At 44.5% G+C, this 13,387-nt stretch overlaps 1 protein-coding gene across 6 annotated transcripts in view; it reads left to right on the top strand.

Annotated features, from left to right (window-relative positions):
- The window catches only part of Cc2d2a (coiled-coil and C2 domain containing 2A), a 108,831-nt gene that overhangs the window by 60,871 nt on the left and 34,573 nt on the right, over nucleotides 1-13,387 (top strand). For all 6 annotated transcript variants that reach the window (XR_007110521.1, XM_047566709.1, XM_047566708.1 and 3 more), the window contains 4 exons: nucleotides 127-365; nucleotides 2,595-2,772; nucleotides 10,518-10,674; nucleotides 12,374-12,521. Coding sequence is in view for 5 of the 6 variants with exons in the window: in XM_047566709.1 (XP_047422665.1) it covers nucleotides 127-365; nucleotides 2,595-2,772; nucleotides 10,518-10,674; nucleotides 12,374-12,521 (722 nt within the window). In the remaining variant the exon portion in view is untranslated. The remainder of the gene's footprint in view (nucleotides 1-126; nucleotides 366-2,594; nucleotides 2,773-10,517; nucleotides 10,675-12,373; nucleotides 12,522-13,387) is intronic.

Below are 13,387 nucleotides of genomic sequence, written 5' to 3'. Positions count from 1 at the left end.
GGCCAGTCACTCGCCTCAGTGAGCCTGGTGGGCTGGGTTGCCTCCAGCTCTGTCTAGCGCTGCAGACAGCCCTTAAAGGAAATGCCCAAACTCCTGTTTGACGTCAGGCTGCCTCTTGCTCTACAGAGGGCCAAGAAGAAGAAGAAGAAAGAGGCAGCGGAAGAGCACCCCGCTGAGGAGACAGAGGAGCCCCCTCCGGGAGAGGATCCCGTGAAGCCGGTCCCTCCAGAGCCCACTGACCCCGGAGAGCTAGAGCGGAGGGTGAGGGAGCGAGCCGCCCACTGCAGGAGGCGGCCGGGGGAGCCCATCCTGCACCCCGAGCTGAGCCTGGCGGGGAGCGTGACGCCCAACGAGCAGTGTCCCAGGTGAGCAGTGTGTAGATGCACGCTGGAGTGATCCCGCTCGCGTTTGGTGATTCCGCAGGATTCGGCTGCCTGTGCGTGGGCACCTGCCGCAGGGGAGCGCTTGCGTGGAGCTGTCTGTCTGTAGGAGGTCTCTCAGCTGCCATCAGTGCCTGCTCCCCCAGGGGCCGTCTGTGTGGCTTTGAGGCTGGCTGGCCTACCTGTCACCTCAGTGCACTTTTCAGTCCACGGGTAGCATGTCCCCCTCTCCCTGTACAGATACCCAAGCCGCTCCTTGCCCCTTGATTTTGCCTACACCAGAGACCAGAGATTTGCCAGAGCTTCCGTCTTTGAAGGCCTTGTGGAACCTCCCAAATAGAGTTACAGGTGTGCTCTATGGCTAGTATTTAAGTCCAGCTCTCTGAAACAGACCCTCTGGATTTGATCAAAATACATTTCTAAGCCGAGGTGGCACATGCCCATAATCCCAGCAGCTTGGGAGGCTGAGGCAGGAGGATTGCTAGTTCATAACCAGCCTCTACAATTCAGTGGGGCCCTAAGCAACTTAGCAGAGCCCCTATCTCTAAATGAAATAAAACAAAAAAGCTGGGGATGTGGCTCAGTGGTTAAGTGCCCCTGGGTTCATTTTTATGTGATGCCTAAGAGAAATATCACTTTCTGTAGGTTTATATGTGTGATAAATTTATAAACATACATTACATCTCTTTTCTCTTTAAAAAATTATAGATACTTTTAGATTCCCTGTTTATTTTATTTCCTACACCTTATTGCCACAGTTCTCCCAAGTGTGGCCCCAAGATCAGCAACTTTGGCATCTCTTGAGAACTCAATAGAAAGCAGATGCTCAGATTCTACCGGAGTACTTGGAGCCTGAAAGTCTGGGTGGGGCCAGAGAACCACGTTTTCACAAGGCCTCCGGGTGCTTCTGATGCACGTTGCAGCACATCATAATCAATTAAAGGGAATGTGTTAAAAAGTCATTGAAAGCCCCAGACCCCAGACTTCAATCTCCAATAACTTCAAGACCTACCATGATTGTGGTGAATACCTTAGACGGGTATCTTCAGCATACCAACATTAAAAGTGAGAATTTGAGCTAAGTAGGTCAGTCTCCAAGTTCACTAGGATGTGGGGGTTGATTACGATGCCATTATAAGTCTTCCCATGACCTCCATGATTTCACATTTCTTTTAATGTGCCAACAATCTTTAAAATTGTAACTTCTTATGCACTTTTGCATGTGGTCTCAACTCCACATATCAGATACATAAATAAACTGTTACCAAGCAGTGAAATCAACTATTTTCAAAACACACATACCATATCATGTCACTTTGCCATGAACATTCAAGATATGGGTTGACACAGCATGATTTGTCAAAAGGAAAATTGGGGCTGGATTAGGTAATATTCCATTTTGACTGAGCATCTACATTTCAGTCCTAATAAGTTTCTGAATTTTCACTGGGATTTGGGATTACGACCCAGTATCTCCAAGCCAAAGATCGTCATCACCCCTTCATTGGACCATCAGTAAGGGAGACCGTGATAGACGGAGGGCGTTTTGCTCTGCCTGTTGCATGAGGTCCCTGGAACAATAGTTCTGAGTGGTGTTTTAAAATTTTCTTGCAATTTGGTGTTAAATGCTCTTTATAGAAAAAAATGCTGAAGTCATTTGAGCAATTTTGTGTCTGGAATAGGTCTAAATTGTAGAGATGTAAAAGTTAAAACTGCCACCAAGCCAGGTGTGGTGGCACATGCCTGTAATCCCAGCAGCTCAGGAGGCTGAGACAGTAGGATCACAAGTTCAAAGCCAGCCTCAACAATGGTAAGGCGCTAAGCAACTCAGTGAGACCCTGTCTCTAAATAAAAATACAAAATAAGGCTGGGGATGCGGGTCAATGGTTGAGTGCCCCTGAGTTCAATCCCCGGTACAGAAAAAAACTACCACCAAATTTAATGAGTAGAAAATTTCTATTTGGAGATGATGAAGATGGGAGGTGGTGACAGTGGCAGATCATTCTGAAGGTGTGCTTTTCAGTGCCTGTTAATGGCTTATCCATAAGTTCCATGTCGTGATATTTTATTCTAGTAAGCTCTGCAAGACAGGTGGCCGTTTTGGTTCACGGGGGCTAGTTGCCCCCGTGTTATGTCCAGTGTCCACTTATCCAACACGCCAGTGATCCTTGGTAAACTAACACTAATCCCAGCTGCGAGTGGTCTCCTTTGCAGGGTGGAGGTCTTGCGGAGAGAAGACGTGAGGAGGCGCTGGGTGTACCTAAAGGTGCTCTTCAACAACAAGGAGGTGTCCAGGACAGTCAGTCGGCAGCTCAGCGCAGACTTCCAAGTTCACTTTGGACAGATTTTCAACTTACAAATATTCAACTGGCCAGAGAGTTTAACACTTCAGGTACACATTTCAATCATAGTCACTGGCCCGAGAGTGGCATGGTCATTGAAGGTGTGGGGTAGTTTTAAATCACCTGTTGGCAATGCAGATATCTTGATAGATTTTCTGGAGGAACAGGTCAGCCTCTTAATGTTAAAGTCTTAGTGTGAAGACATCTGTTACCCTCCACAGCTCCTGAAGAGACTGGCAGAGTAATTGGTGAGCGGCTGAAAGAGTTGGGAGTGTGGGGCGCAAGTTCATTCATTGAAGAAATACTTCAAAATCCCTGTCTACAGGACCCTAGCATAATAGAACAGACAAACCAATTATGCCACCATCACAGGTGGTAGGTGATAAACATGGGGTACAGGTGCTAGGATCCCCCAAAATTAATAAATCTCCCCACCAGCCTAAATCCCAACGTTAGCAACATACTTGCTTTTGTCTGTTTTAGTTTCCCAGGACTGGCATAACTAAGTACTGCAAACTTAACGACTTAACACCACAGAAATGTATTTGTTCACAGTCCTAGAGGCCCCAAGACTGAAGTCAAGGTATCAGTAGATCACAGTCCCTTCAAAAGCTCCGGGGAGAATCCTTTCTTGCCTCTTCAGTCTGCGGCAGCTCTTGGAGCTCCGTGATTTGTGGAGCGTTGCTTCAATCTCTGCCTCATCCTCACATGGCCTCCTCGGGGTCTCTGTGTGCTTCTTTTATCTCTTACAAAGACACTCTCATTGGATTTAGGACCCGCCTAGTCTCTGTGTGATTCTTAAATAATTATACCTGCAGAGTCCCCATTTCCAAATCAGGTCACCTTCTGAGGATCTGGGTAGATGTCAGTTTTGGAGGACACACGTGCCTCGAGGCTGAGTGTTCTTTTGCTCGTCCTCTCCTGTGAGGCTAATGGGTTTCTCTCATGACTCTAACAGGCATGCCAACTAGGGCTGCAGATAAGAGACACGTGTTCCATGTTTCCTATCTACTACCCAGACAGATGTCACCTGTCCTCAGTCACCACGTAGGCAGAAATTTCTCAGTCCCATCCACCACTCTGGACAGAAATGGCAATCAGCCATGGCCTTTTCCACCCCAAGCCTGGATCTAACTTCAGAATCCTCTCAATGCGTACTCCCGGCACCCATTGCCTGTTGATTGTGACTGATCTGAAGTTGGCCGGTACCATTAGAGATGTGTAATGATTATCATTTATATGCTTCTGTACCAAGTAGAAAGCAGCTGCTGCCCCTGCCCCCAAGGACCACCTTGATCACGTAGACCCTGCTTCCAAGACCCCAGACCTCCCCACAATTGACCATTAAACAGGGTGCTTAACCAAGGCTACTGCCCCTAGGACCCTCCCAAGCTGTGCAGACAGCTCTTCTGACCGCTTAGGGCTTTGCCCTGTGTGTTGAGTACCAACCTCAGCAACCTTTAGCAACCTTCTAAATCCAGGAAAAGTTTGAGACAGTGAAGATAGGGGTTCTTGTGACAATGGGAAGGAAGCACAGAGGAAGAAGTGGGAGGGGAACCGTGCAAGGGCCAGCATGGGTACCCAGAGCCTGGCAGTTTTGTTCTACACCTTGGCATCTGGGACCTGGATTGGGGGCAGCATGGGTGGTCCTCACTTACAAAGCACTAAGCATCAAGACTCAACCAAGTAGCTTCCTTGATATTATTATTATCAATGTGGTTATTGATAAAACAATGATACCTGCACAACTAAAAGAATTTTCTTGAAATTTTAGAATCTGGCCTAGGCCAGTCACTCATATAATCCTTTAAAATGCCAGCTAATTTCTTTTTAAGTCTTTGCATTCTGGAACTTGAAAATAATAGAATTTATTTTAATAGAACTTATTACTTTAAATTTCATATAAGTGAGAGAAGAAATAAGTACATTTTCAAGGTAAATGATAGTATCAGCAGTAGGATTGACGTTGGAGGTTTGGTGAAAACCTGAGATTTCCTTAACCCTAAAAATTTCCTTTCTGCATATCATCTGTAGGAAAACTATATATAAATTTCTATTTCTTCTTGTAATTTACAACTCTGAACAAATGCAGGGCATAAAATGAGGTGATTTTTGTCTTCAGGTGGGAGTGGGGAGCCCCCAGACTGCATGGGGAAGTAAGCGAGGCAGCCACCAGCTGGGTGACCACTGGATCACTGGTGAAGAATTGAGAGCCATGTGAGAAAGGGGTGCACAGGGCCCTGGCTCCAGGTGCATCAGTCCAGGGGGGAGATAAGAGAGAAGGACTGAGAAACAGCACTGGCTGGCGTGTAGAGGTGAAGAGCCACTGGATGGAAGAGTGTTGACTGCAATGTTTGAGTTCATGCATGTTCTGACCACAGGCCCGGTGCTTGCTAGTCAGTCGTGAGATGAGAATACTAAGGCAGTCCTGAAGCAGATGAATCCAAAGGCTGGCACAGATGCCAGGAGTGGGTGGAAAGACCTGGCCACAGAGATGGAAGGAAGGGATAGATTAAAACAACCTTCAACGGTGGGACCCAGGGCTTGATGACAGTTTGGCTTTAAGGGAGTAAAAGAAATAGCAATCAACACTGGCCCCAGGAGAAGGTTGAGATTGGAGTTCCAGGGCAGGGGAGTTTGAGCCAGGCCAGCATCGTTCCAGAAAGATCTTGAAACTCTCAGCTTCTGAGGTCCTTCCAAAATACATGCCTTACCTTTTACAAAGCAAATTTGCCTTACAAGTATAAGAGCTTTGGGATGATTGCCTTCATTTCTTTGTTTATCATTCACATTCTCAGTCTCAGCTTAAAATAGACTAACGACTGTTATGTAATACCGCTGGGCAGGTTGCACATTTTTTAAGCATTATTGTTTTCCCACAGGAATCAGTCCCGTTGAGCATTTACTTTCCAGCATGTAGACAGAGATGGGGAGTTGAGGCGCATAATCTCCTCCCAGGGCCTGTCCTGATTTCTCCAGCTCATCTTTGGAGCAGCACCATCACAGCGGGGAAAACAGTGATATGTGGACAAGGTCTTTGTTTCCCCGTGTCTTGCTCATTTTTGTGATTGTTTTTGGTCCTATGTGAATAGAGTCCAAAACAGATTATTTTTCATACTCCTCTTACTTTATGCTTTTAGTTGGTGACAGTGAGGCAGACTGTTGCAAGTCATCCCCAGGAGCTAAGGGAAGTAGATACAGGAGGCCGCGCAGGATGCGGGGTGGAGTCAGGTGGCCAGGAGCAGGTGGGAAGGGCAGGTGGCTGCCTGGGGAGGACAGGTTACCTGGAGCAGGGTGAGGACACGGGTGGTCATCTAATGTCAAAGGCAAGAGTGTACACAGTTCAGGGGTAGATGGGGGAGGTGTCTAGGAAATAACATTTATGACATCAACTGCAGGGCCAGGTCACTTAAATGTACCATCTCATGCTGTACTGGAGAAAAGCACAGGTACTCTTATTCTGAGTTTCAGAGATGTTGAGTCAAGTGGCAGAGTCGAATTCAAATCCAGGCCTGTTAGACTCTAGATTTTTATCCTCATTTCACCATATTATTTAGGAATAACAGTAAAGAGCAAAGTCCATGATTGACATTTTTGCTGGACTCAGAATTAATTACTGCCAAGGAGTCTCAGAAGGCAATCCCAGGCACCCCACGTACTGAGCCGTGTGGATATTTAATGATCTCTACCATAAGGTGACAGTTACACAACAATGACAGTAGTCCAGCCACCATTTTAAACCCTTTTTACTTAAACCCATTGAATCATCACAGCGGGAAAGAGGCCAGACCTGGCCCCTGTACCTGTTCTCCTAACCACCTGACCAGGCTGCATCTGTGGTTGGAACATGCAATCCAGCAAGCATTTGCTGAGAGAGAATCCTGCAAGTCTCTGTGGGAACAGGAAGATGAACTAGATGCAATCCCAGATGTAGGTGGCCGGATTCTGCAGACTAGGAGGAGGAAACACCAAGAGAAGGCCTCCCTCCCAGAGGCTCGGCAGAAAAGCAGAGGAGAGAAATAGAAAGGGGATCATGGCTGACTTCAGGGTGTGGCTGATGTGAGCATGTTTACCCGCTGTGAGCAGAGCAGCCAGAGCAGAATAGATTAATAGCTTTGGAAATAAGAAGGCAAGTTGAGGGGAGGCAGGGAACCAGGTCCCAAAGAGTCCTGGGAGCCGTGGGAGGGGGCATGGTGATGGGAGTGGACTTAGGTCCCTTGAGGAAGGAGTGTTGACACAGAAAGGAGGACACGGCCGTGAAGAGGAGCATGCCAGATGTTCTGCACCTTCCAGTGGAGGAAAGGGGTCTGAGGGCACAGAGGAAGGGAAAGTGGTTCAACACTGAGCTGGAACAGGGCCATTCCCCAGGAGATGACTAACTGGGTGGATGAACAACATCCAGGACAGATCAAAAAGCAGACACTCATTGAGTTCCAACATGACCAGTGCAAGGAATGAAACTGTCTTTTTAATCAGGGAAATATGACTAAACCCATGCAATACAGGCTTTATTTCTGGATGGAATTTTTGTTGTTTTATGTTGTTTTGCAGTGCTAGGAACCAAACCCAAGGCCTCAGACATTCTAGGCGAGTGCTCTACCACCTAGCATATTTCCAGCCTGGAATGCACTTTTTAATCTCTCTTAGCTTGATTTCCAAGGTTCTTCTTGCTAGTAGTTAAATTTGTAGCCGATTCTTCAGTTAAAGCAAACAATATTCCAAAGCAGGAAAAGTAAATATAATTTCATAATTGGCCTCAATTTTGCTTTCACAACAGAATTTTTGAACCATTAAATGTAAATCAAATTAGATTTCCTGTCTTGTTGCTGAATTAATATTCCATTTTCAAACACATCCATCATTTGCTCAGAGTGGTGTTTCTCAGGTGGTTAAGTTTGCCCCTTGGGGGACATGTTTGATCATCCTAACTGGTGAACAGTTACAGGCATCACTGGTAGGTAGAGGCACTAACCAGAACTTCTGCAATCTTCAAAGAGTAGGGTGAAAAGTTGGTGAATATCTTGACTGCTTTTCAGCTTTCTCAGATGGAATCCTTTTTTTCTTATTGGAAAGTAATAATTACCTTGTGAGTAGTAGTCCCAATGGACCCTGCCTCCATTGCCCTGGAGGACATAGTGGCCCCTGTCCTACAGACTCAGCTCCAGGAGTCTACTTAGTTCCTCTCTGACACTAGATGGGAATGTGGTTCTCCAGACTGGAAACAAGGACTCTTGCACTGAAGTCCACCAGAAGTGCCCTTGATATGGCCAGTGTTTCGTCAGTAAGCATGATGACCAGCACAGGCCACACCCAGGAGGAATAAATACCAAAACAAGCCCAGAACATCTCTTGAGGTCTTTCTAGCATCAAATATTTAGTGCCTGCTTCAAGTCTGGCAGGGGTACGTTTGCAGACCCGTTGGAGTCAGAGAGTAAACAAACCCTCGGTGGTTCTGTTCCAAGAGCTGTAATAGAACTAGAACTGTTGGGTCTGTTTTCTTATTTAATCTTCACCATAAACCAGACAGACCTAAAGCTCCTAGTGGGCTTTATGTAAAAGGATATCCCAATAAGTTAAAATTTTGGCTACTTAAAAAAGCTAAACATTTTTTTTTTTTAATGAAAGAAAACACACCATTTTCTCATGCTGAAACTTCATGCAACAAGTGCACAGTTAACAGGTCTAACCTGAGTCTCCTGTGCAGGAATAGGTGACCACGTGTGAAGCTGTATGGAGAGTCAGAACTGCAGGCTCTTGAGAGGTATTGGGACAGGCAATAATGGCACTCCTTTTCCCATCAGAATTTGGAATCCATGGAAATGGGGAGAGAAAGTGCACTCACAAATTCATAGAGGCTTGAGGGACATATCAGTCATTTGCAATGTATGGAATGCCTTTTGGTTGATTCAAACAAAATATATAGGTTTTCAAGAAAATTTGAAACATAATAGCTGGTGTTACTAATAAATTACTATGGTAAGAGTATTGTAATCATGCCTTATTTTATATCATTCTCCCCCCCTTTTTTCAGTACAGGGAATTGAACCCAGGACCTCATGCATGCTAGGAAAGCACACTACCACTGACTAAGCTGCATCCCAAGCTCTTTTTAAATTTTATTTTGAGATAGGGCCTTGCTAAGTTGTCAGATTGACCTCAAACTGGTCATTCTCCTGTCTCAGTCTCTTAAGTCACTGGGATAACAGGGATGTGCCACAGTGCCCAGCAATATCCTTATCTTTTAAAGATGCCCATTGAAATATTGGTAGATGAAAAGATGTTTAGGTTCAAGATATGGGAGGAAAGGAAGTGGTTGAGGGTATAAATCAAATAAGATTGACCATAAATTAGTGATAGCCAACACAAGGTAATAGAGTCCTGCTGTATTATTATTATTATTGTATTTATATGCTTGATATTTCCCATTAAAATTTTAATACAGCTCTAAATATTGCTTTTTTTACTGATAAACCTGAATCCAGACAGTATGACTTACATGTGCCATTTATAGACTCTCAGTGGAGCCCCTGAGTTAGGTAGGCATTGCCGTCACACCACAGGAAAGCCGTGAGCATCACAGGTCTTGGTGGACCCAGTCTGTTGAAACAACTCACAGCAACATGAAATCTGAGGTCCTATGCAAAGTTCAGTTCCTATGCAAATTTTCCCCCACTAGTCCCTCCAAGCTCAGTCAGACATCTTCCAATGTGAGCTGGTGGATCCCAGGAGATGAGCCCAGGATGGTAGCCAGCCACCAACTCATCCTCATTCTGGGAAAAGACTTCAGATCACATGCCCTGTGAGGGAGGGTGGGTGGAGAGGATCCATGACCCCTGTACATTCACATGGTGAGTAGAATATATCGATTAGAAGGGGACTTTATTATGTAAGAAGGAAAATATAAAGATTAACTAGTAGAAATACAAACAGTAAAATTAGCTTTTTCAGAAAAATAGGGACCAATCATGGAGAAAAAGAGTAAAACACAGAACAGAAGCCAGCAGAACTGTGGAATACTTTGTCATCTCGCCATAAAAGTGAGATGGGCCAAGAATACAGGGGAAACTGGACCAAATGGAGTGGTGGGTCCAGCTGAGCCTGGATTGTATGTTCTTAATCTGTGGTGGCCTTGGCAATGGGCCCTTCCCCTTGTGGCGATGGCACTATAAGAGACACATCACAATAAGGAGTGTCAGAGCTGCAGATGATCTGGTGGGCTTTGTCTTGGGAGGACTGAGAAGGAGCTGGGTTGGGCTATAGAGCAACCAATAGGATGACCTCTAAAAGGGTAGAATTTGATAAATTTACCAAATAGCAAGTTTAAATGTGATACTCTCAAGGCCTCCTGGTACAAGGATCCTACTGACTTGGAGTTTGGTACATACAGTATAAAACATCTAATGGCATGTCCTTTACGTCACACCCAGGTCACCTGATGGCATTGCTCTCTGAAGGTCACCTGAATCCGGAAAAAAAAAAAAGAAGCCCATTTTCCAAGTAATTTGTGTGTTACTTTAGAATAGGACAACCAGAGTAGCCTGTTGCTTGGATTAACTTCCCTTCCCCAGTAGATTAGCCAGGCAGGACCTCAGGGCCAACATTTTGACCTCAAGTGGGTGAAAGTCAGTTTCCATGGGATCATAGTAACACAACTCAACTTTCTACTCTGAGACGTGTCCTCTGAGCTGGAACAGTGACCAGCACAAACACTAACAATACGGACTGAGTATCTGAGAGTAAGCACATTTTAGTAATAGCTGTTTTTTCTTGGCTATTTCTCTTCTCTGGGTTTCAGGTCTATGAAACTATTGGACACAGTAGTACTACCTTGCTAGCAGAAGTGTTTCTGCCTATCCCGGAGACTACTGTTATCACTGGAAGGGCTCCCATGGAAGAAGTGGAATTTAGCAGTAACCAGCATGTGACACTGGACCACGAGGGAGTTGGAAGTGGTATGGAAAGCGAATTGTCATCAATATGACTTATAGTTTCACTATCAGATTTGAATACATCTTTTTCACATTTCTCAGCAACCAGATAATTTTTAATTGCTACCAGAAATTCATACTAAAATGATGATATTATATATTTTTGTCAAGATATTTTTATAAACTACTATTGGCCATGTAAATGCATGTAACTATAAAAGTGTTTAGCAGTGTGAATTAAGGAGCTTTAAAATTCCCTTCCATTCCTTAATTCCATTTATCAGAATCTTTTATAAGAAAATAATTTGAAATAAAGACAAAATTTTGTACATAAAAATATATATCATGGTGATATTTATAAAGCTAAAATCATGGCGAAAACTTTAGTAAGTAAAATAGATTATTCCTTAACAGTCTTTCTTATCTTCTACAACTTTAATAAGATATATGATAGATCTTCTCACTGTCCTCCATGTTTCTTAATTTATCTTTGTACTTTAATATATTTTCTTTCACTGCTACATTATATGTAGTTTCTTTAACTCTGTCTTCCAAGTCACAAGTTCATTCTTTGACTGTGTCTAATCATTGTAGTTCATCATTGTTTTCTCGTTCCACTTTTCCTTCCATCTCCAATTTTAGAAACTCTATTTAGTTCTTTTCCAATCAGTCTTGCTGGTTCTGATTGCCTTTTGTTCTTTCCTTGGACTCCCAATCATTTCTTTTTCATTCATTCATCTGTCTTATTGAAACATATTAAAATTTTTAAAAGATTATCTGATCATTCCAATACCTATCCACGTATTGGTCTGATTCTGCTGCCTCTTATTCGTGGTGACTTGTTTCCTCATGTTCCTGGTGATTTTTATTTTTAGCTCATACCTGGAACTTTATCTGCAAGAATTCTTTAAGACCCAAATCCAGTCACCAGTATAAAATCTGAAGTCACAGGCTTAGTCGAAGCTCTGACCTAGACAAGCGTGTGACCCCAGCATTCATAGGACCTCTCTGGGTATTGTCTTCCTCATTCATTGAATGGATCCAATAACAAACACCTTTAATGTTTCATCAGTCTATTTTGAAGATAAAGGTGAAAATCCTTTCAATATGAAGGACAGAAACGTGAAGATGCTTTTATGGCGTAATAGTGCTATGGTTTTGCATGAATAATCGTTACTGGAAATCCAGACTGTGAAGTCACTATATTTAGGGCCTGAAAATCTTTTCTTCATTTAGTTGACTAAACAAGCTGCCCTTCGTTTCCATTTGGTGGAGGTCAGTTGAGCAGGGCCTTGCTGTGGCCACAATAGCTGAGCAGTGACCAACGTCTGCTATGTGCTCAATGCTTGCCAGGCCCTGTCTCGGCTTTGCAGTGCTCATTCCTGGAACTCGGGGTCCACTTCAGGGTCCTGTACTTGCTCCTTCTGTTAGGAAGTCTCTTTCCAAAAGTATCTACATGTCTCACTTCCACTTTTTTCAGTCATTTATTCAAAAGTCCCTTTCATCCTGGTGACATCTACATCTGCTGTTAGTGACAGAGTCAAGGCTGGTTCTCTGCATCATCACCCAAAGCAGTCTGGTGGCACTGGCTTAGATCATGTGCTCCCACCTGCCACCTTACCTACTCCAAGTTCCACTTGCCTGCCATCTGCATTCTTGCTAGGACTAGACTCGGTCTTCCTTCAAAACATAAATTAATCTTATTAACCTGATGTGTCCCCAGGAGTGCCCTTCTCCTTTGAAGCCGATGGCAGCAATCAACTGACTCTAATGACCTCAGGAAAGGTGTCACACAGCGTGGCATGGGCCCTTGGAGAAAATGGCATCCCACTAGTTCCTCCATTGTCACAGCAGAACATCGGATTTCGGAGGTAACATGTGGCTCGAACAAACTGATGGCCCATATCGGTGTTGGCATTAAAGATTTTCAAGGAGGGAAAGCTCAAAATATCACATCCTTTCCTTTTATTGTCAGGTGACCATGTTTTCAGGGTATTTCAAAAATTGTTCTTAACATAAAAATTAAAATGCTAAGAGCCTAACAAATATTGGGTATTTATCAGTGTTGAGGAAAGCATCTCATTTCCTCTTCACAGTACTGTTGACCCCATATTGCAAGGGGGAAGAGGTGCCCAGCATATGGTTGTGTTTATTTAGCCCTCAGAGAGGTTGCTAATGATGGTTGTAAATCTTCTGGTGGCACGAAAGTCCCTATTCTCCAGCCCCTTCCTCTATTGCCTCCTCCTTATTCAGAAGAGGGGAAAGGGCTTCTGGCCTGGCCAGACCACCCCAGGCAGCCCCTGGGCAGTGTGCTGGTCTAGGTGCCTGGGCCACAGGAGCCCTGTCTCCTCCATCAGAGGTTCCCTCTCTCCTTCCCTATAGACGCATCTTGAGTTGATCAGCTCCACAGTTGCCTCATCTCCTAAATGAAAGGATTTATCTTCATCATCAAGAAAACACTTTCCAAGTCCAAGACTAGCTATTTTCAACATGTGGAAAACCAGAACAGGCCTCGTTTGGTCCCCTCGTTACCCTCTGCATCCCCATTCCAACCACAAGGAGGTGGGCTCGCACCACGTCAGGAGCTGCTTCTGCGGAGATGTGCCATGCCCTGTGCTGGACTTGGGCCTTTTGCATTCATTTCGCTTGAGCTTAATGCTAGGGAAACCTCCTGGGGTTAGTGCTTCCAATTCCTCAGAGGAGGAGGTAAAACAGGATTTGAGTTACAGGAAACACA

The sequence above is a fragment of the Sciurus carolinensis genome, chromosome 10 (genome assembly GCF_902686445.1).
Source record: "Sciurus carolinensis chromosome 10, mSciCar1.2, whole genome shotgun sequence".
In the NCBI taxonomy this organism is placed as follows: domain Eukaryota; kingdom Metazoa; phylum Chordata; class Mammalia; order Rodentia; family Sciuridae; genus Sciurus; species Sciurus carolinensis.
Note: the sequence above shows the minus strand (reverse complement) of the source record. Positions and strands in the feature narration are given on the sequence as shown.